This window comes from Zeugodacus cucurbitae, chromosome 2 (genome assembly GCF_028554725.1).
Source record: "Zeugodacus cucurbitae isolate PBARC_wt_2022May chromosome 2, idZeuCucr1.2, whole genome shotgun sequence".
Classification (NCBI taxonomy): Eukaryota; Metazoa; Arthropoda; class Insecta; order Diptera; family Tephritidae; genus Zeugodacus; species Zeugodacus cucurbitae.
The window spans coordinates 7,872,361-7,895,480 of NC_071667.1; the positions used below are offsets into that span (position 1 = coordinate 7,872,361).

The window sequence follows — 23,120 nt, forward strand, 5'->3', positions numbered from 1 at the left end:
CAAAAATTTACAGTAGTTACATTGGCTACAAGCGTTGACCCTTAAAAACTACACTTGGCATGGCATACAGCACACTTAGCATTCAAATATACATACAAACAAGTATGTATGGGTGTTTTTAATTTTCGCCTCCTTTGTGCAAACAACAAATACAATACACAACAATACAGTTTGTGGAAAATAAAATTTACACTTATGCCACGGCATGATTTATGGCTCGGTTAAGTTACCGCCGTCCGAAAGAGAAATGAACCAAAAAGCAACAATAACAACAACAGGCTTTAAAGCGACTGCCAACAATTGGTAAACTTCAAATGTGCTCCTTGACGCCTTTTGACTCTTGGACTCCTTGGCTCCTTGGCTGCGGCTTCGGCTACTGCTTTTGTGCGATTTTGTATGTAAATTCATTAATTTCTTGTTCAACTATTCGTTTGGGTATTATTGGTTTTTCAAGCGTTTTGATTGATTTTCGCTCAAGGTTAAGTAAAGTTGTGGTAATTGTCATGCTTTTATGAAAGGCAACTGCCGCCTGCATTGGCTATAGCTTAGATGTACATATGTAGGCTGTGTGATTATGGCAAGGATTTCTCGGTGGAGTGTGTGCAAGAAATGAGCTTATAATTGGTTTACAACAACAACTATTATGGCCGGATCAATAAATCAGTAGTGAGAAGGCCGTGGAGAATGTGGAGAATTAGCGGTAGAATGTGCTCTGTTTCAAAGTTAGAAATAATGTTTTCATTCTCCGAGATCGCAATTTGAAAATCTGTGCGAGAGTTCTAAAATCTAACGAACTTTGTTTATTATTTGTACCTTTGGAACTCACTCACATTCAAAAACTCGCTGTACTCAGTGCATAGTGTCTAGTAACGGACTTATGAAACATCAGCACATAAGTAAGGGAGAATTAGACCTCTAGTGAGAGAAAATATGAAAAGAGAAATATGTTAGTTAGATAGTTGCAGATTTTCCTTATTTTGAAGGCATTTTGACGATCTGCCGTTCATAAACACACCTACCACCCACATAACGGTTTTAAAGAAATTCCGAAAAACAAAATATTCAAGTGTTAAACAATCTAGAATGCTAATATTATACACAAATAATGGTCTCAGAACAAAAAAATATTTGATGAAAGGAGTGTCACCACCGCTCACTTAAAAATATTTATTAAACTAAAAGGAAGAATGCTTATATTATTCGCTTTATTTGAAATTGAAATTAATTTGTCTGACAACCACACCTAATTTATAAATATTTATAACAAATTGAGTTAATTTGCTCCGCGCTTTGTGACGTCACAAGTGTTAATAAATATTCAAAAATCGTTCGGCTTCCCCCTTCCCTCCGCTGGTTTTGCATATCTTTTCTAGATATATTTAATTTGAATTTTATGCATTTACGTTTATGCATAATTATCGAAACTTAGTTGATAATTTTTATTGTCTTTTTTATGCTTCTAAATTTACTAAATAAATTTTTGTTTATAAGCAAACTAATTTTTGTTTTCCTTTTTGTTATTTTCAGGTAAGTTCAATACTTGAATTTCAATGAAAGCTTCAAAACATCGACTGTGACTGTTTATTGATACTATTTGCATAAGTGTTGTTGATACTATTTGCATAAGTGTTGTTGTTATACACACATACACTTTTGACGCAGCGAGCACTTTTGAATGGGGAAATACAATGTTGAGGTATCTTTATTTAGAATTAGTTATTGGCGGGTAAGGGCTGGGTAGCAGTGGTATTTTTCGTATAATTTTTTCAAAAATATAAATTTTTGTTAACTTTTTTTGATAATATTTTTTCCTAAATAATTTTATTTTAATATAATTTTTATTTTTTATAATTTTTTTTCAAAAAATATTAATTTTTGTATATTTTTTAAATATTAATTATTATATTTTTTTTCAAAAAATTTTTTTAAATTTATTTAAATTTTTTTTTATATATTTTTTAATTTTAATATTGTTAATTTTTTTAAATATTATTTTTTATAACTTTTTGTTTTTTTTTGTATATATTTTTTAATTTTAATATTGGTTATTTTTTAAATATTATTTTTTATAATTTTTTGTTTTAAAAAAAGATATATTTTTATTATATTTAAACATTTGTTTAATTTTAATTTTTGTCTTTATTTGTTTTTTTTTTAATTAATTATTTCAATTTTTTTACAAAATATTTTTTATATTTTTCTTAATTTCTTCACTTATTATTTTTTTATTTTAATTCTAAATTTCATAAAAAAACGCATTGCCTCAACTTTATTTCTTAATTTCAATTATTTTTCATGATTTTATGAATGCATGCGTGTTTGTATGTATAACTGTACTCGTAATACTCATATCTATCAAAAAATCAATATTTTTTCTCCTTCAACTCACTTAAATATGCACGCATAATTTACATATGATAAGGCGCGTGCAGGCGCAAACACCTGTTTGCATTTTCCATACAACAACAACAACAACAACAACAAAAGTATCAAGTAAAAAAAATAAAATATTTAATTATGCAAATCGTTGTGGCCGTGATGCATGCAAATATAAAAGCCGCAAACTCGTGAATTATGTCGCGCTGGCAGTCGATCAACGCGGAGGGAAAATTATTAAAAATTGAAAAAAATATATAGTTATTGAATTAAGCGTTAAGTAACAAGTTGATAATGATAGGATTATTTTTTATTTATTTATTGATAAGCCTTTTATACGTGCATAGGCGTATTGGCATTGTTGTAATATTTTTTTTATTTTATATTACATATTCTCCTATAAATTGATATGTATGTATATTTCGTTCTATTAAATCGCCTGCTGGCATTTACGTCAAAATCACACATTATTATTTGTTATTAATTCACTGTGAATTGTGTAACTTGTGGAACCACGTGTTTTGTGGCGATCTCTCCCGCTCGCCGAGATCGCTTCCTCCTACTTGACAGCTTGTATTATTTACATTTACCGCTTGCTCTGCTCACACCTCGACGACAAAGGTCACACGTCACACTTGCGTGTTCGATTGCGCACTTTTTGTTGTTTTCTCTCACGAGAAATGTTACAAATAAGTAGTAGAATGTGTTACAAGTTAATATTACTTGTTGCTTTTTAGAAAAAGAATTGTGCTAAATGATTGAGTTTATAATTTCAGAGATTCGTGTGCGGTGACAAAGTAGTCGGTTGTGTAAATATTTGTACAATCTGCACAGGGAGAAAAATAGCGGTGACAAAAATTTCGTGATTTCATGATGCATAGTTACTTGGAAATATGAGCACTACATGTAGAGTTGGGTGATAAGTTAGAAATGTTTTTCTAAAAATAGTAAAGCATAATTCCGAATCAATACAATTTTTGAAACTGTTCCAAATTAAACTTACTCACAACTAGTTTCATATAAACTATTAAACTTTGCTTCCGCCGTTTTTTTTGTAAATTTAAGGTTTTTTTCACTTAGGACAGCCTCACCGTACGTATCCGAAAGCATTCGATGAGCCTCAGCCGCACTTTTCTTAGAATTAAAAAAGAAAAGCAAAATTTCCCGTAAATGTCGAGAATTCGGCTCAAAAAGTGACATTTTCTGTTGAGAATAACTTTGAGTTGCAAACAGATCTCTACAAAATTTTGTTGGGTTAATGTTGACACAAATGTCCAAGATCGATATAACTAAAACGATTTAATCGACCAGTGCTTAATCCTAGAGGCATTCCCGCAAAAGTCGAGAATTCGGCTCAAAAACTGACATTTTCAGTTGAGAATAACTTTGAGTTGCAAATAGATCTCTACAAAAATTTGTTGGGTTAATGTTGACACAAATGTCCAAGATCGATATAAAACGATTTAATCGACCAGTGCTTGACCCTAGCAAATGTCGAAAATTCGGCTCAAAAACTGACATTTTCAGTTGAAAATAACTTTGAGTTGCAAATAGATCTCTACAAAATTGTGTTGGGTTAATGTTGACACAAATGTCCAAGATCGAAATAAAACGATTTAATCGACCAGTGCTTGACCCTAGAGGCATTCCCGCAAAAGTCGAGAATTCGGCTCAAAAACTGACATTTTCAGTTGAGAATAACTTTGAGTTGCAAGCAGATCTCTACAAAATTTTGTTGGATTAATGTTGACACAAATGTCCAAGATCGTTATAAAACGATTTAATCGACCAGTGCTTGACCCTAGAGACATCTATTAGAAAACGGTGGAGGCAAAGTTGGAAACCTAATACTTAAAAATGAACTACTTCATAGTTCACGAGTTTATAAGGAGTTACTTTGTAGCCAGTCTCTTTTTTTAATTTATTTTAATAAATCATTTTTCCACAAATTTTAATAAAATTAAAACATTTTTTCTATTCACCACAAGTTTCACTACAATTCCACTATATGAACTGCTACTATTGTCAATATATTTTTATAGTAAATTGGAAAACTTTAATAAAGTTTTATTAGCACACAACCTTTGTAAGAGCTTAAGCTTTGAAGGGCTATTTAGGGTCCAAGTGCTAATGTCACGATCAAATTATGGCCCGCACAGATGGAATCTACACAAATGCAAAAACAATGCATATTTCGGATTTCACTTCACACGCTGCTTTCATAATTATGCTTGTAGATAGGTTTAATGCTTCATGTTTGTGAGTAATCGGTAACTGTTTGTATGTATTTATGTATAGTTCAGTAATGTTAAGGCAAAAGGGCGCGCGTTCATGCCCCAATCAAAGTGATTTTATAGCTTATCTCGCCTTAAACGAGTTTACATGGCAGGGTCTAAGTGATGATAAAGCTGTATGTATATACATACATATATGAAATGAAATAAATGTCGGTTTGTTTGCATAAATAATTTTGAAAATTTCCTACATACATACATACATATACATAAATACCCACAATATTCTCATTCAACTGTTCAATGGAAAAATGTTGATTCGGCTTGACTGTGACTGTGTTTGCATGTATGTATATAATTTCATTCTGTTTTTTGTACATGTGTTGACAATCGTGTGCGTCGGACGAGCAGCAAAAAAAGCATCAGTGTATTAAATTATTAAGTAAAACTTGATTAAGCTTGAGTGGCGTTTGGGAAATCATAAAGAATTTAGTAAATAAATAAACATAATTTCGTGCTGCATAATTTCACGTTCACAATATTGGCTTACTTACTTACTGCCGACATTTGTGTGTAATGCGATAAGCGGAAATAAAAAAGTGTGTGTATGTTTGTATGTGCAGTGGAGTGAAATGAAATCGTGTGAACTTTTGGCCGTACGAAAGGAACTGGTGCGCCCCAGTTTTTTTTTTTTTTTGATGTAACTGTGTGTGTTGGACATTGATTTTGAATGTTAAGAGGGGGGATTTTAAATAATTTTGTACATATTTTTGTAATACATTGCAGCAAATTGAATTTGTACAGTATTTTTGTATGAAAATATACGTTAATTTAAAGACAAATCAGTAGAAAATTTTTCAAGAAATATAATTCATGGTTAATGAGTGAAATTGAGGAAGAAAATAAGTGAATATTAGGCATTATTTTTAATTATTTAAATATTAATAATTTTTATAATTAATTAATAATTTGGAATAATTATATTATTTAATAATAAGATTAATTATATTTTTTATAATTTGTTTTTATTTTTTCAATTAGTATTTATTTTTTTATTTTATTATTATTTTTTTAATTTAATTTTATTGCATTTTTTATTATTTTTATTTTTTTAACTATTATTTATTTTATTTAATCTTACTATATTTTTTAAATATTTTATCCATTTTTTATAGTCTTTTTTTATATTTTATTGATATTTTTTTTTCTTGATTTCTCTGTTTTTATTTTTTTTAATCCTTTGAATTATTTGTACAAAAAATGCCTTCCGACACATTCGCTGATCCAACATTTTTGAAAAAAAAAAACAAAGTAATTTGTCATTAATTATTTTTAATCTTTAATAGATGCGCATGCACAACAAAGTAATTTTTCTTAAACAAAAAATTATATGATTTAAATATGTCATGTGTAGCAATTTTTTAAAAGAATTGGAACAAAAAATATTAAATTCATGAAAAGTGCAGAAAATAAAAAAATGTTTCATTGCACAGTCAAGCCTAGCTAAAGTGAATGCAAAAGAATATACGAAAAATTTTGTTGATTTGAAAAAAATTACAATTTTAAAAATAAAAAAAATAAAAAAAATTAATAAATGAAAACTGCTATATTAAAAAAAAAATTATAAATATGAAAATATAATTATAATAAGAAATATTAAATACCGAATATAAGAAAAATTAATTATAACAGAGGGGTAAAAATAATAAAAAAAAAATGTTTAGAATAATTTAAAACACTCAAATTATTTTTTTTTTTGGTTTTCTAAACTTTTCTTATTTTTAATTTCCGAAATAAAAGTTTAAAATGACACTCACGGTTGGGGAAAGTGTTAAAATTTTGCAAATTAAATTATACTATGAATAGATGAAAATATATTTTAATAATCCAGATGAATTTTTAGTGGTTTAAAATTAATTCAATTTGGTTCATTTTAACGAAGTTCAACTGTACACAAATAAAAATTTATATTTAGATACGTTTAATAACAAAATATATATATGTGGACGTACAATTAAATTTAATAACACGAAAAAAGAAAGCAAATATAAGAATAATAAAACGCCGTTATTCTAAATTGAAAAAATTTCATTTTAATAACAACAAATTTGACGCAACGCGATGACAATTGTGCGCAAGCAAGCTGAAATATAATAATAACAATTGAACAACAAAATAACATAAAAGAATCTCCAAAAGCGTTGAAAGAAATTTAAATAATAAAATTTCTAAATGCCACAATCGAGCAAAGTGCCGCTGCAGGTTATTTAAAAATGACACCAACACACGCTAAGCGGACAACTAAAAATAATAATAAAAAACTGAAAAAAGTACACATCTGAAAACATAAATTAAACAACAAAAATAAAAAAATATTTATTTTTATATTTCTTTTTTCATTTAGTCGCACGTAATGCGTGCATAATTTAGCTAATTTTCTAAGCGCTTCAAAAGCAAAACTACAATTAAACAACAACAACAAGTGAAATGACAAAAAACATGTACGTGGGTTTCTTTTTCTTGAAATTCAATAACCATAAAGGCACATACACACTTACATATATTAGTTGTTGTTGTCCGAATTAGCTCTTGGGCGCTTGGATGACCTCATTAACATAAATAAGAAGAAATAAAATTATTATGAACATATCTAAATACACATGCGCATTAAAAATAGTGTCTTACTAAAATAACAAAAAACAACAACAAAAACGAAAACAAAAGCAAATCATATAAAACCAAAAGCGCAAGTATCGAATGTACTAAAAAGGAGAGAGGTAAAGCTTAAATTAAGCAGCCACGCAAACATACACATACGCACCTGTGCTTTTATTGTTTTTATTGTTTTTTCTGTGATTTGTGTGTAATTAAAACGCTTAAATTATTCCGTATCTTTCGAAACTATTCAATAGTGGTCTGTACTAAGCCATAATATTGAACAGCAACTAGTTGCCGAATAAATACGGTAATATACATAGATACATGCCGTACACACACAAGTGGATATGTACAAATATAGAATGGTGGCAATTGGCCGTTGGCAACATTACGCGGCCGATCAGCAACCGTACAATAAGCGGCCAGCGCGAGCAACAACTTGATTGGCTTTAACGCGATGGCGCTGCTCAAATTTGGCGTTCATTGACTTGTATACGCTGCTACGCGCCGCTTGAAATTCTCAATTTAGTTTATGCAAATATTCTAATCACATTGTGTTAATGAATTAATGCAAAGTTGTGTGGTAATAACGCTCGCTTTGGTAGTGATGCTGAAGTGGACAAGTACATAAATGTATGAGTTGGCCAAAAAAAACCAGTAATTTAAAAAAAAAATTAATTCAAGTGGTGGGTTCCATGAAAAAAAAATTACTAAAAATTATTAAATATTTTAAATCTGCTTAAATATTGCAAAAAAAAGAAAAAATAATAAAGGCATTAATAAAAATTTTTTTTAATAGTAATGAAAGAATATGTGGATATGAAATAAATAATAATATGTAATAGGATATATGATAATAATAAAGATACAAAATAAAAAAAATTACCAAAATTTTTAAAATAATAAAACTATGAAATTCAAGAAATAAATCTCAAAAAATTAAAAATAATAATATACATAAGTATGAATTAACATAGCAAATGGTAACTAAAATAATATGAGGAGCCAAAATTATATTTAAAATAAATTTGGCTACAATAAATTACATTTAATATAAAAAATAATTAAATGTTTATTTCAATAAATAGTTGAAAAACAAAAAAAAGGTAAACAAAAAATTAAATTAAATAAAAAAATAGTTATTCATTAGAAAATAAAAAAAAAGAAATAATATTAAAAGAAATTTGTTTAAAAATTAATTAATATTAAAAAAAAATATTAAAAAAAAAATTATTTTAAAATACATTTTTTCTACAATAAATTACATTTAATTTAAAAATTGAATTGAAAAATTTAAATAATTAAGTTTGTTTTTTAATAAATAATTAAAAAAAAAAAATAAAAAAATAAAAAAATAATTATTCATTAGAAAATAATAAAAAATAATATTAAAAGAAATTTGGTTAAAAATTATTTAAAAATAAAAAAAAATATTTTTATTTTAAAATACATTTTTTCTGCAATAAATTACATTTAATTTAAAAATTGAATTGAAAAATTTAAATAATTGAAAATTTAATTAATTAATAAATAATTAAAAAAATATAAAAAAAAAATTAAAATAAAAAAATAGAAAATTTAATATTCATAGGAAATAATAAAAAAAATGTAAATAAAAAAGAGTTTACGACTTTTTAAATATTGTTTTTAATTCCATTTCTTATTTTAATATTAAAAATTTAAAATATCTTCATAAAAATATAAAAACTAAATAAAAAAGAATGTTAACCTAAATTTTGAAATAAAAAATATATTGTTTCAATAATTCCGTTATATTTATTTTATATTGTTATATACAAATATCTTAAGCGATGCAGCTTATCTCACTGTAGCTTAATTAAATTTAATTATTTACTATAATTTTATTCAATTTAATTTAGTGAAAATTTAACACAATTCACTACAATTCCAATTCATGCGTGCAGTATTGGATCAAATAAATTTTCTTTTAATTTATTAATTTTAATTCAGTTTAGCTTATGTTAATTTAGGTTAATTAATTTTAGGTTAGAATTTACAAAATATTAGAGAATTTTTAAAAAATCAAGAAAATAACATTTGTTTTAAATATCTCTTGCAAAATAAAATTTATGAACTGTTACACAAAATTATGCACACAAACAATTCTCAACACTTCATAAACAAAAAGAATTTGAGCGATAAAAATTGTGCTTACAGCAAATAAATCATGTCATAAAAGCGCCATAAAAATGAATTGACAGCGTTATGGCATGCGAATAAAATACAATACAATTATATATATATATATGCATATTAAGTACACACTCTAAGTAGTGGGTACACCCACATTACGGTGCGCTCGCTAAAAGTAATTATAATAAAATTTTATAACAATAGAATACCGTAAATAAATACAAATAAGAAGCGAGCGAGAAGAGTGCACGCCACCGCATACATACACTTGTCTTGGCAAATATTTAACTTTACACACACTCACACAGTCACGAGTGTATCGTAATTATTTGTATTTAACTAACTGCTTATTTGCCCGTAGTATTTATTTACATTTCTGCATACGTTAATGTTACGAAATTAAAAACAAAAATTATGAAAAAAAAATATTCTAATCGTTGCGATAAAAAACCACAAATTCCGTGAAATTTTCTATTTCACTTGCGGCATATTTCTTCCACTTCATTGCGTCGTCACTTGATGTGGGAAAGAGGAAAGTTGGGGGGAAAGGTGCCCGAAAGAGTGAGTGAAAAGGCCACAAATCGCAAACATTATGACACACGCACAAACATACGAAGAGCAGTTTCATGACAGTCAGACAGACAGACAGAAAGGTGAGTGAGTCAGCAGACAAACAGACAGACAGACAAACAAATAAATAAACAGGCAAACTGGCAAACAAAGCACTTAACAACGTCTAAACAACCGCCAACACACGCACTCACTTGCCGACGCTGCTCTGTGCTCTGCTTTCCTTCAAATCGCCACCCAAATGCAGTCCAACACACACACACACATACTCATCTCAAATATTAAGCGCGCCGTTATTTGGGAGCATGACTTTCATTTCAATTTCAAGTGCCTGCTTGACTCACTGCCTCAGTAACTGACTAACTGACTAGCTAGCTGGCTGGCTGACTGGTTGCTTGAGTGTGTGCTGGTGTGATTGAAAGAGTGACTGACGTAGAAATTCGTATGCATGTGTGTGCGTGTGTGTTTGTTGTGTGCTTACGTTGCAGGCGTTCTCGCAATAAGCGTCATACGCTGCTAAATAAACACACAAACAAACATTACTTACTATTCATTATTATAAATTTTCATTTAATTGCTTTTGACTGCTGCTCCACTCCACCCACCGAGTGACCGAGGAGCGCCCCACATACTACACCCACACACACTCACTCGTATGCGCATTTATATTGAATTTGTTGTTGTTGTTTACTGTACGCTTTATCCATATTGTATTGAATGACCTGCAGCCACTGCCAGCTACAGCTTAATTCTACCACCAATTATTTCGTCAATCGTCGGCAGATGAAGCGCTGCGGCGCCACTGTTTGGAGATTAAAAAGATTAATTTATTTCTATTTTTAGTATTTGTTATTGTTTTTGTTTTTGTTTATTTTTTTTTTGCATTTTGTTTACTCTCTTCGCATATGCATAAGTGAGTGAGCGAGTGCTCATACATATTTATACATATGCAAATAATATTGTATGAATTCATGGCATACACGTCTAATTAAGGTCATAAAATACGTAAATTCTTTATTTCTTCAATATGAAAGTGCGCGAACACAAACATACAAACACATGCGAATATATTTCTATTAAATTCATACGAGTCATCATGCACTTAACCCATATGTGAGCGCACACATATCTGTAAGTATGTATGCATATGAGTACCTTTATTTATATATGTGTGTGTATACTTAATGCCAACCATTACGTGATAGACTTTTGATATTGCTTACATTTTAGCAGACATTTGCATTAACAAACTGTTGTCAATTACGCTGCAGCTCCACACCTCACTCACCCTACAAGCCAACACACTCATCCACCCTCCCACTCACCTTAGCATTTCGTACTTAAACAAATAGCATTTATGCTTTCATGTTTTGATTAAGCTTCTGTCGATTGTGTGATATCAATGAAAAGCGCCGCTGTTGCCCCAACTCTGCTGCCGCGTTGCTAAAGATGTTTGTATTTTATTGTTGTTGCGCCGCGAGCGATACGGCTAATCTGTACTCATTGAATTTGTGTATAAACAACACAACTCTTTTGATGACTTCGCCGTGGGGTGTGTTTACCGAAATGCGGTTATTTGACTATTGTTTGTTTATAAGAATTAAAATTGTTTAATCTGTCAATCTTGCAACAAAAACACAAAAACACTGACATCCCGCGTAACTAGCAACTGGCATGGGTGTTTTCTGATAAGCTGGAAAATTCATATGTGCCACAGTTCAGGAAATAATGCTCGGCAGTTGTATATTTTACATAAGCTTTTAGTAGTGAAAGCTGCCGAAAATATATTCCAAATTCAGACAGATTAGAACATAGGAAATAGTCCATTCCAAGTTTTTTGTGACCAAAAGGAAACTCCCGATACGACTTTTAATCACCACTGATAAAATAAATACAAAAGCTCTGAAAAAGCTTATATTCATAGATGCTGCAAAGCTTAATTTAAATGATTTATTACTAATTAAGTTTATTTTAAATCAGATTGAAATACAAATTAATAAGAAATTTGCCTCAAAGTTAATTTCTGAACGACTGAAACTGTCTCATATCAAAGGTCAATGTCGAAGCTATACTAATTTATACAAGTAATATCTAATGTGCTAAGAAAAGTCGATATAAAACATCTGATAAGCAAATTGTTGTAAATTTATACATGAAACACAAATTAGAAATCGAAATAATCTATTCTACCAAGTTCTATCTTATTCTCCATATCTTATATATCCAAAAAATCCAGGAAAAATAATTTAAAGATTTGTAAAAAAATTCAAAGAAAACATCTTGCAAGTCCAAAATAGTATATATGCGCGCTCTAAATAGCAGTTAAACGAAATTTAGAGATAATTTGACTACAGCGCCACCTATACGAACAATAAGAAAACATGAGCTTGATGCCTTAATGTCATCTTTCTGCGCTAACTAAGTGTCTGTATTATTAACTATTCAATAAAATAATAATTTAAATAATTAATTACTTTCTCTGGGATTAAAGCACTGTTTTAGTGCCCTCTTAATTTATGATTCAGACTCAAACGAGATATGTACACCAACCGCCTTGAAGTCATTATTTATCTTATGTTTAAATTATATATGGCCCACATTATACATAGATATAAACCTAAGTCCAATAAATGCCAATTGATCACTACGCTTTGCAAACTTTATTTGCTTACAAAGTTTTCATTTTCATCACTTCATAAATTCAAATCAAAATCTCAATTTATTAACTCCGTTATCATACGCTTTGCATTATGATCACTCCAATTTATGTATGCACATATACACAACGTGACACCCTTTAACAAATTTGTATGACTTTTATGGAGCACACATAAGGTCTAAAGCCGTTATCAGCTTGTTATTTGATTAGTTTTTATTATCTACCATTTATTTATTTATAAACTCGCACGCCGATAAGATAGTGTTTTTTGATAGTGAGTGACAAGTAAAAATGCATGTAAATACTGAATGAAAAAAAATATTCAAACATTTTGACGAGTTAATGCTCAGTTGTCAGCGCATAGCGATCAATTAGGGAACAGCTTTAGCTCACTGACTGACTGTCAAGCAGTTGAGGCGCTGCAATCTGCCGTTCAAACGTAGTGTTATCGCGCCTTTATCAATATTATTTTCCACTGAAAATGTGTCCCTGACTTGACGGTGTTTGAAGCGTCAATATGAAATGGGAACTAGGCAAAAGTTGATATTGGTGGAGTTATCGCATGGTGTTGCTTTGTGAATTTTTTCTAGTGAAAACTTAGAATATACATAGAGTATTCGAAATCACAGCCTGCTTAGACTTGGAAGAATCGTGAACTTTGTTATTAAAACCAGAATTTAGAAATATCGAAAAGCAAATAACAAATATTATGTATAATTCTGGGAGATCTGTGAAGCTACTGAATTAGAAACATAACCTCAAATTCATTCCAAATTAGTCAAGTATGACAAAATGGTTGAGGAGTGATCGCCTCATAGATCCGATTACAAAACAGCGGTAAATATGGTTAGATTGATTTAAGAACGAACTTCCGCGACTTGCTAGATGATTCCCTTTCTAACGCTTTGTAATTCGAGAATAGTTTTTTACACACATTAGCCAATTGTTTTTAAACTTCGTGAGATCGAAACGCTTTTAAGTTAAACTGATTAACCCTCTCATGCCCGAATTAAAATGGGCGGAGCTAACAGTTTTTTTAGGACAGATATATATTAGTCTTAACTCAAATATGAAGTGATAAAAATTTCAAAGTCCTATGTTACCTGGTTCATTAGCTATGTGATGTTGCTTATAGGCACAAATTAAATTATTATAAATAAACTAAACAATTTTTTCATGAAATTTTTTTAGTAAATAACTCTCTTATCCTTACTTATTTATATAGTTCACTTTGTTTTAAAATAAAACAATTATTTTTATGTTTTTGAACCATTTTTGTATAACAACTTTTGTATAACTTTTTTCGCGAAACAATTTTTGCCAGTTTCTCTCTGCTAAGAACTCTTACTGAATGAACACGTGCACAGCTCATATCAGAAAAAGTAACTGTAAGCTTGCATAACACATAAGTCTACATAATTGAAAAAACCGCTGGTTAAAAAAATTTAAATAACGAGAATTAGGAGCCGATAAGTACAATGTGGCATATAGGCAACATTGGGCATGAAAGGGTTAAGGGTATGAAATGCCGGAAAAATTCTTTTCATATATATTCCTTAACTTTTAGCACCGAATTTCATTCGTCTCTGGATCGCGTTCTTAACGTTAAGATTTTGTCTTGTTCTTTATTGTTCGGAACACATTCTTTGATTTCTTGGGTCTATGATCTTGTAATAAACCATTCTTAACAGAAATCCTTGGAAGTCCACGTGCTACTATTCTATTGCAAAAACAAATATAAATCAAAATAATTATTTTATTTACTTGTCAATGACTTATCACATCTAAATGTACCGAAAAACCCTCAACCAACTTGAACTAAGCATCTTAGGCGTATCTCCAGTAGTGTTTTTCACAATTATTGCGTTGTTGTTGTAGCATTTGTCATTCGCATTCGCGGTTGTGTATAATTTGTGAATATTTAATTTTAATCTGTTTTTTTTTATTTGTCATTTATTCAGCGCCTTTCATTGCCTTTACGCAATTGTATGAATTACGCTGGACTATTCTCAGCGTTTCCTATGAATCTCGCTAGTTGATTGTGGGCGAGGGGTGTAAGAGAGCAACAACTATACTTCTTCCCGTGCTGTGTCGTATCACTTTAATCTCATTACAATATTTAGCATCTCCCCTTTCGTCGTGTGCCTGTTGCTCGTCGTCATTGCCACTCGCGCTAGCTTATCTCCGCTTTTGTGCCGGCTTCTCTAACAATTCCGGTCTATTAATTTCACAAATTACCAGAATAGAAGCATAGTGTAAGTTCGTTCGTCGTTCTCGTGCTTCGTCTTGATCATCCGCATCGCCATCAAGCGAGCGAACGACCTCCACATTGCGATTGACAAATTCATTTGTTTATTTGCATTTCGAATTCATTTCAATTTTTGAAAATCATCATTTCATGCTCGACTGTTTGTAAAGTGCTCGAGATATTTATGGTTCTGTATGCGCGTGTTTTTTTTTTGTTATATTGTGTTCTCCTTGTAAATCAGCGCGGAATTCAGGGCGCATCGACGTGGGTCGACTGGCTCGACACTCGGTTGAGTGGCTGCGGTTGAGACGTTGTTGTGCGATTCATGCTTTTCACTCACTCCCACGGTGTGGCACGAGGTCCGCCTCATTGGAGGTATTGACGAGGAAAATTATCTATCAGAAATCACAACACATTTAATTTGAACGGAGAGTTTGTGTTGTGGCTGTCTGCTATTGAATTAAGTAACAGTAGTTTTAATTTCCGCGGAGGAGTGTGGTGGGTTTTGTATTTGTATGTACTTTGGTATGTTTGTATTTTTATATTTTTGGGGTGTTGCTGGATAGATGGAGAGATATGTATGTAATTGTGTTGATTTTTTGTGGGAACTCGTTTGTTATCGGGTTGTTAGTATTCCATCTCGCTTCTGTTTTCTCTCATTGTTAAGTTAATTAATTTTTCATATCTCTTATTTTGCTTGCAGAATTTCGAAAATAACCCTTCTTATATTTTTGCATGTGGAACGTTTGCAATTACATGAAGAAGCATATAGGACTGTTTCAAAGATATGTTTTCAATAAAGTACCTTAATTAGGGTTACAATAAGTGTTCGAAAAATCATTTTCGGTCTTGAACAAGTTGTTCCAAGTAGAAATAAAATGTAGAAGAAACTGGTTTTCACGTAGATTTGAAGAGTTGGTAGTTTCATCGGACGTTTTTCTTATGTTTTCATAAGATTTAAGACTAAACCACAATTAAGAGTTATGGCAGTTACGGATTTTTGCGAAGATTTGAAGAGCTAATTAATATAAGGCGAGATTTCTATATCGAAATAATTGACCTGGTTTATGTTGGACACTTTATTAGTTGATTAGAGCTTAAAAGAGAGAAGAACAAGAAATTAAATGCATAAAATGTGAAAGAGATCTCTCTTGGAACATTTTGTTCGAAACAAGAACTCGATTAATTAAAAAAGCTATGTTCGGTCCTCGTCTAAATCTTCATATTCGACATCTAAGTAGACTCGTAAGTTTATCGGGACCTATACCTTGAAAATAATTCGCCATTATTATAGAAGAATCGTAGAGTGAGTGTCTAGTGTAAAGAAGATAATAACACTGATAATCCAACGCTTTATAACTATACAATTCTTTGATAATCATGCAACATTTAACTACTAACTATAAGATTGTCTGATGCACAACCCAAAGCTCAACATGTACAAAAAAACGGAGCGAGCAGGAAAATCGTTCGAAATTAAACGCAACAAGCGTTAATAATCCTCATTGCAATTTCATGCTTACAGAAACCAAATGGAAGCGCATAAAAATGTAATACTAAAATTATTTAGAGAAAAAATTCCGATTTCCGCAGACGACATTACAGAACATTACGCTCCTATCGACCTCCAACTAATCCTATAACAATGCCACACAACGTGACATAGCGACCTCCACCCAAAATGAGTAAAATAAGTTGTGCAGGAAAACTATTTTTCCGCACTTCTTTTTATTAGAAAGCTGCATGCTGTGCGCTCGACCACCAACAACAAAAGGCAAAGCCAGAAAAACGATAATGAAATGGTATTTTATGCAAGAGAATCCACATTATTGCACACGGCAGCTTAAACTAACGTTTATTCTTATTTAATTTCTTTGCTCATAAATACATTTCTATGTCTTGTTATGCAGCACAATGCTTCGTAAATGCGCTTTTTATGTTGTTGCTGCAATGCAATGTCTATTGTATCGATGAAATCGAAAGCGAGCTGCCGTTGCGTGCGTGAGTCGAGGGGAGGGTGATAAAGAGAATATAGAAAGCTAACGTATTGCAAGCGAAAGAAAAGCTTCTAAAGAATGTTGTAAGCAATAAGCAGCTACAAATTATTGCTACATATTGATATTATTAACATTAGAGCGTTGCCATGTCGTTAAATTTATGATTAAAAAAAAATTATATTAATGCGTTTACGGGAATTTCGCAACAATTTGAAATATTTCTTAAAACTAGTGAATAATATAAAATTAAATAAAAAAAAACAGCGTTGCCATATTAAAAAGTTTGACAAAAAAATTTACTAAAATCTCTTAGAATTTATAGCAAAAACAAAAACAAATATAAAATATTAAATAATAATTAAAATTTTTTTTTAACTAAAAGTGGTAACACTAGTTAAAGACTCAGTACTTTACTTACGACACTTTATCTTCGCGCATCCTAAACCACCTCGCCGTTAGTGTTGTCTGTTTTTTCTATTGTTGTTTTATATTTTTTTTTTACTCATTTTTTTCTTTGTTGTTGGTCAAACCAAAACCTTGTCTCGCCTCGGGGTGCCAGTTTTATTTACTGCTAGCACTTACAGTCTTCCACACACACGCATGCTTATGCATATATTTATAACTTTCTGACAATGATTGGATTTATAGCTTTATCGCCGCATCTATTGCTTCAACATTTATTTATCAAAGCTACAGCTACACTAAGTACAAGTACATACATACAAACAGCTACACACTTATTCATATACTACATACATACATATAAGTATATGTGTTAGTATGTATGTGTAGAGTTTTGTTGGCCTTTTCATTTGTTGTTCGTAAGTCGGTTCTCATCCGTAACAAAGATTGTCATTTCGAATTGTTGCGCGCTTCATTTCCAAGTCCAATTACAAATATGTCAGCTAGTATTGCTTTCGTTTGTGTCCCTGTTGGGAGTTAAATACATATGTACACACATATGTATATATTTATCAGATATTAGGTGTTAGTGTTGTCTTTTGATATGTGCTAATTTATCGCATAGATAACCTTTCAACATTTGTTGTTTTTATTTATTTTGCAACAATGAACTGTCTGCCAAGCACTGTACGTGGAGAATCTACTTATATTTACAAAGCAACGCTTGCTATTATAACTGTATTTATTCAAGTGTTAGTTATAAATAAATTTAAGTCTTTAATTCTCTATTAAACACATTATTAAGAAAAGTTAATATTTTGTGCTTCAAATTCAATTCTCAAGAGGTTTATAAATGTATTTCTATGTAAGATAGTGCTTATTTAGAGAGCTGAATACATTTGGTACTTGTTACAGCAGTTGGAGACTCTAAAAAATTTCGTTTAGAGACATTTTTATTATTTTAAGGAATTTATTTTTACCGCCTAAACAGTATATACCCCAATTATTGTAGAATTTTAACACTTTGAGCCCCGCGTGCCCCACTGGTGGACATTTATGTTTTGACGATTTGGGACAATGTGACCACCCGTGGGTATTGGCGGATTTCATTATTCATTTACCGATATTGTGATCACTGGTGGAAACGTTCTGCATACATTTTCCATTGAAATAAAATTTGTTCGGCCCCAGGATGTAAGCCTTTTTGACTTGGACTTTGTAATTTGGTCTACCAAAGCCCAAAAAATAGTGAATCAAATTTAGATAAGAAAAATTCATTTCAGGAAAAAAACAACAAAAATGTATTTGGTTTATCAAAAATAAATATCACAAAGTCACCTCAATCGCAAAAAATCAATAAAACTAAGTAAACAAATTTTGGTCCCAGCTTGTCAACTAAAGCACAACCCTTCGTCAGCATGCGGTCCACCGGTGCAGAAAAAAAATGACCACGGGTGGGCACGCAGGGCTCAAAGTGTTAAGCGTTTTCAGATTATGAATCTAACAATTTTCTACGTAAATTTAATTTTTTTTTTGTAAAATAAAACACTTTCTTCGAAAAATAGTTTTAAATATATTTGGAAGAAATATTAATATTGTATTTAATTTTTTTCTATAATTTTAATTTATTAATTTTGCTGAATTTTAATAACATTTTTAAGAAATATTCAAAAATTATCAACACTTCATCGCAGAAAAATATCATTTTTGCACTCAATAGCATTGAATCCTTCTAGTTTGAAAAAATTATTTTACAAGTTTTTTGATAAACAACGATATTTTTTGTTTTTGAATCAGTGTTAAAAATAAGCAATATAAAAAAAAATTATATTTTGAAAAATTTCCTGCTGGGTCATTATCTCACTTGCACACACACAAACAAATATATGCGCATTTTGATCAATAGAAATCTGCATTTTAACGGTAATTGCCACTTTTCAAGGTGTGCGCATTTAATAATAAATTTATTTGTTATTTTTCTAGTTAAGAAGCGTACCAAGTCTGATGTACAACAACATCCTTTAGAGATAAAAAAAATGCTAAATTCATTTTATTCCAAACTTTTATATTTATTGTGTTATTTTTAGCCCTTTTATATAACCTAAAGTTAACTAACTTTCATTGTCTGTTATGCAAACACTTTCGTATGCTTTGAAAACACCTCATAAACTTAGCTAATATTCTATATTTACTCGACTATATTTACTCTGCACTAATTACTGTGTGTTTGCGTTGTTTGTAGAGTACATTTTTGCACGCCTCGCCTTCCAGGCCACAACCACACCCTGGCTCCTCGGTAATGATGTGTTAGGCTGTTAAGCTGTTTGGTTGTTGTCTCTGACATTATTACAGCTCATAAATAAAGCATATCTAATACGCTGATAAGCGCAATACCGAAATACTCATAACGGTTTATCTTGATTATGTCGAAATATCAAAGCGAAATGAAATGCAAGCAAGTAGAAGAATTAGAAGAAGAAGAAAATGAAGCGCAAAGCCGCTTAGCGACCAACAAACGCCAAGAATGCGAATTCCCTTGACATAAAGCCACATATTCGTGCCACATATTCGTGCCACACAATACAAATATAAAGTAATAATCATAATATCTAATAGTAATGTAATGACAAGCAACAACGCGCATTACAGGTGATTCATGACAGGCGCGACAAACGACAATGATAGCATTGCTGCGATTTCGGCGTTTCACCAATATTTCTGCGCTTCTTTCTTTGTTTCATACGATTTTGATAGAACCTCACACCCAGCTTTATGTGTTTGTATGAGTGTGCTTGCCTTAATTTCCTTTGTAATTTGCTCTCTCCTACCTTACCTTACACTCGCGCGCTTTTTATTTACTTTACTCAACTGAATTAACTTATTCAATCAGTAAGATTTATATCAGCGGCTACTGTGTGCGTCTTGGCTAATAAATTTTTTGACAGGCGTATCTATCATCAAACAGGGGAAAATGTGGAAAACTCGAGCAAAAGCAAACAAAATGAAGAGTAGCAGTCGAAAAGCGGAAAGCAGCGCGACGTTATGCAGTACATAGTAGAACCAAAAAAGTTACTAGAATCAAAAACAACAACAATAACAGTAGCAGCAATTTCAATGCGCGCTACCCTAAAAATATATAACAACAACAAAACTGTAGCTATGAAATATGTAAGCAAATGGCAGCCAAAACCTATCAACGCTCCCATCTTCATGCCGGCCGTCCGTCTATCCGTCCGTCCGCAAATGCGCTTTGAACAAGTTTCCTTTTTATACTGTTTGCTTTATTTATTCAATTTTCTCTGCTTTTATATTAGTTCTTTCTCATTTTTATTCTTTATTCTTTTTTATTTTTTTTATTACAGGTGAGTGGTTTTTGGCCTTTGACCTGCAGTTCGGTTAGACAAATATTTTCTGTGAATTAATTGTCTCTACACTCTGCCTTTGCGCACACAGCATTTGTTTACTTTTGTGCTTGCTTCTTTTTGTTGTTGTTGTATTCTTTTTTTCATTGCTATATTTCTTGTGCTGTCTCAATTTTATTGTGTGGCTGTATAACAATCTTATCGTTTATTATCTTTAAATACCATAAATGAAAGGTAATGTGAATTAAAAATGCCCGAAGGCGGAAAGCGTAAATGTTTTTGTTGTTGTATTATTATTATTATTAATACTCAACTAATGCATAAGCGCCAATTTACTACTGAAATATTAATTTTTTACATTTTTAATTATACACATACTTAATTTATACACAAAGCAATGAATTATTTTAAAATTTTTTCCGTTTGTTTTTAAGTTGAAAGTACTTTTAATTTATACAAACGCTCAATTTATGTTTAGTTTATACAATTTTCCTTCCAAAGCGCTTAGTTTTTTATTGTAGTTGAACTTCATAACTTGTTGTGAAGACATAAATTTCATTTGTCATATGTATTTTATGTTCTTGAGTTCTAAACGCTTGTACTGAGCAAATGGAGTTATCTACCCGATTTCTTTAAAAAAAAAAGAAATAAAAAATAATCTAATGTTAGTGACCTTTTCATTGTCATGAATTATGCCTTAAAATGAAAATAGCTTCAAAGTCTTAATGGTAAGAGCCTGCTATTTCATAAGCTCACTTAATCTACGATCTCTATTACATGAGTGAGATTACTGAATTTAATGAAGCCCACACATACCGCTTGTTTGCTGGAATCATTTCAGTAGTCCAAATATCTGAAAGAGTAGAGAAACTTTCAGAATGAAATGTCAATCAAATTTTCAAACATAAGTTTCAAAGATACCCTATTAAGATATGAATAAAGTGTTAGTAACTGCTTTCTCTATAATTAAATGAAATTGGAGGGATCGTTGAGTAAGCTTTAGAAAATAATCAACTCTTAATGAACCGATCTGGTTTCTGCTTACACTCTCTGGCCTGGATCTGTATAAAATTTTTCGAATTCCTTAACAATTTTTGTCGGAACATTTGAGCAAATTTCCGAGAAACAGATATGAGTAAATACATTTTTCGTTTATAGCACTCGATAGTCTGTGGGTTCAAGTACTGACCTTAACCAAAAAGTCTCATAAATCTTCGAAGAAGTGTGAAAGATAGCTGTGAAAGATATGAAAAATATGATTAAAGCAAATGCTTCAAATTTTCAAAAATTCATAAACATCGAAATATAAAAAAAATTCATATTGTTATAGCTTACAAATTTTTGAAAATTTTTTTTTTGTTTTAGGATATTGATTTACAAAAATTTTGGTTTGTAATGCAAAATTCGAAATTTTACGTGTTTGGGTAACTGTTTTCGAAAATATTATTTTTTAATAACAAAAATAATAATTTGTTAGATTATTTTGTAATCCAAATTTTAGTTTCGAAATTCAAGGTAAATTTCGATATTCCAGTTAAATCGGGTAACTTTTTTAATACTTCATCAAAAATAAACATTTGTTACATTATTTTGCAATCCAAATTTTAGTTTCGAAATTCAAGGTAAATTTCGATATTCGAGGTAAATCAGGTAACTTTTTTTAATACTTAATCAAAAATAAACATTTGTAACATTATTTTGCAATCCAAATTTAAGTTTTGATATTCGAAGTGAATTTCGAAATTCGAAGTAAAATTCGAAAATTTAATTTTCGAAAAATTTTCTCTCACCATATTTAATATAGATAGTTTTTCAGTAAAAAATCTAGTTTCGATATTCGAAGTAAATTTCGAAATTCCAAATTTCGAATATCTTTTGTTTTAAAATTAAAAAAAAATAATGTTTGTAAGTAAAAAAATATTAAGTAAAGTATTATTTTTTTTAGATCTAATGCTTAATATCCATTTGAAACTTTTTTTTCGAATTGCCAACAAAAACTGACCAACTGACCAACATATACCAAAAAGAAGCTTGCCATCATTAGTGGTCTTCCAAAAAAGTTCACATCGCAGCAAAATACCGCCCACGGTGAATTAGCGTGAGAAAAAAATACATTTACATTAAGTAGGAAAAAGTGCAAGAAAACCATTCGATTTCGTAACTAAATGATCGTGCATTGATTTCGGGTTCACATTACGAGCTGCATTGAAGAGTGAATTGAGGACGTTCGCCGCTAAACAAACACAATAAATACAAATATATGTATAATTATGAGCGTATAATATGGCATTACATAGCGACACACATACACACACATATTTTTTTGTATTTGTGTGTGTGCACTTAAACCACAAGAAATGTAGAAAACTAAAATAAGAACGAATATATATTCATCCCCTGCCGCGATTGCAGCAATTGTTGGCTCTGGCTACTGTAGTTGAAATAAGTTTTTACTTATAT

The 23,120-nt window shown here is 30.5% G+C and overlaps 1 protein-coding gene across 7 annotated transcripts in view; it reads left to right on the forward strand.

The window, feature by feature from the left end:
- LOC105210089 (mucin-17) overlaps positions 1-23,120 on the forward strand; it is a 192,312-nt gene that overhangs the window by 80,684 nt on the left and 88,508 nt on the right. The window contains exon 1 of one of the 7 annotated variants that reach the window (XM_054225189.1): positions 1,661-1,696. The exons of the other annotated variants lie outside the window; for them this stretch is intronic. Coding sequence (XP_054081164.1) covers positions 1,676-1,696 — 21 coding nt within the window. The 5' untranslated portion in view covers positions 1,661-1,675. Of the gene's footprint in view, positions 1-1,660; positions 1,697-23,120 lie in introns of those variants that run through there. 7 annotated transcript variants of the gene reach the window in all.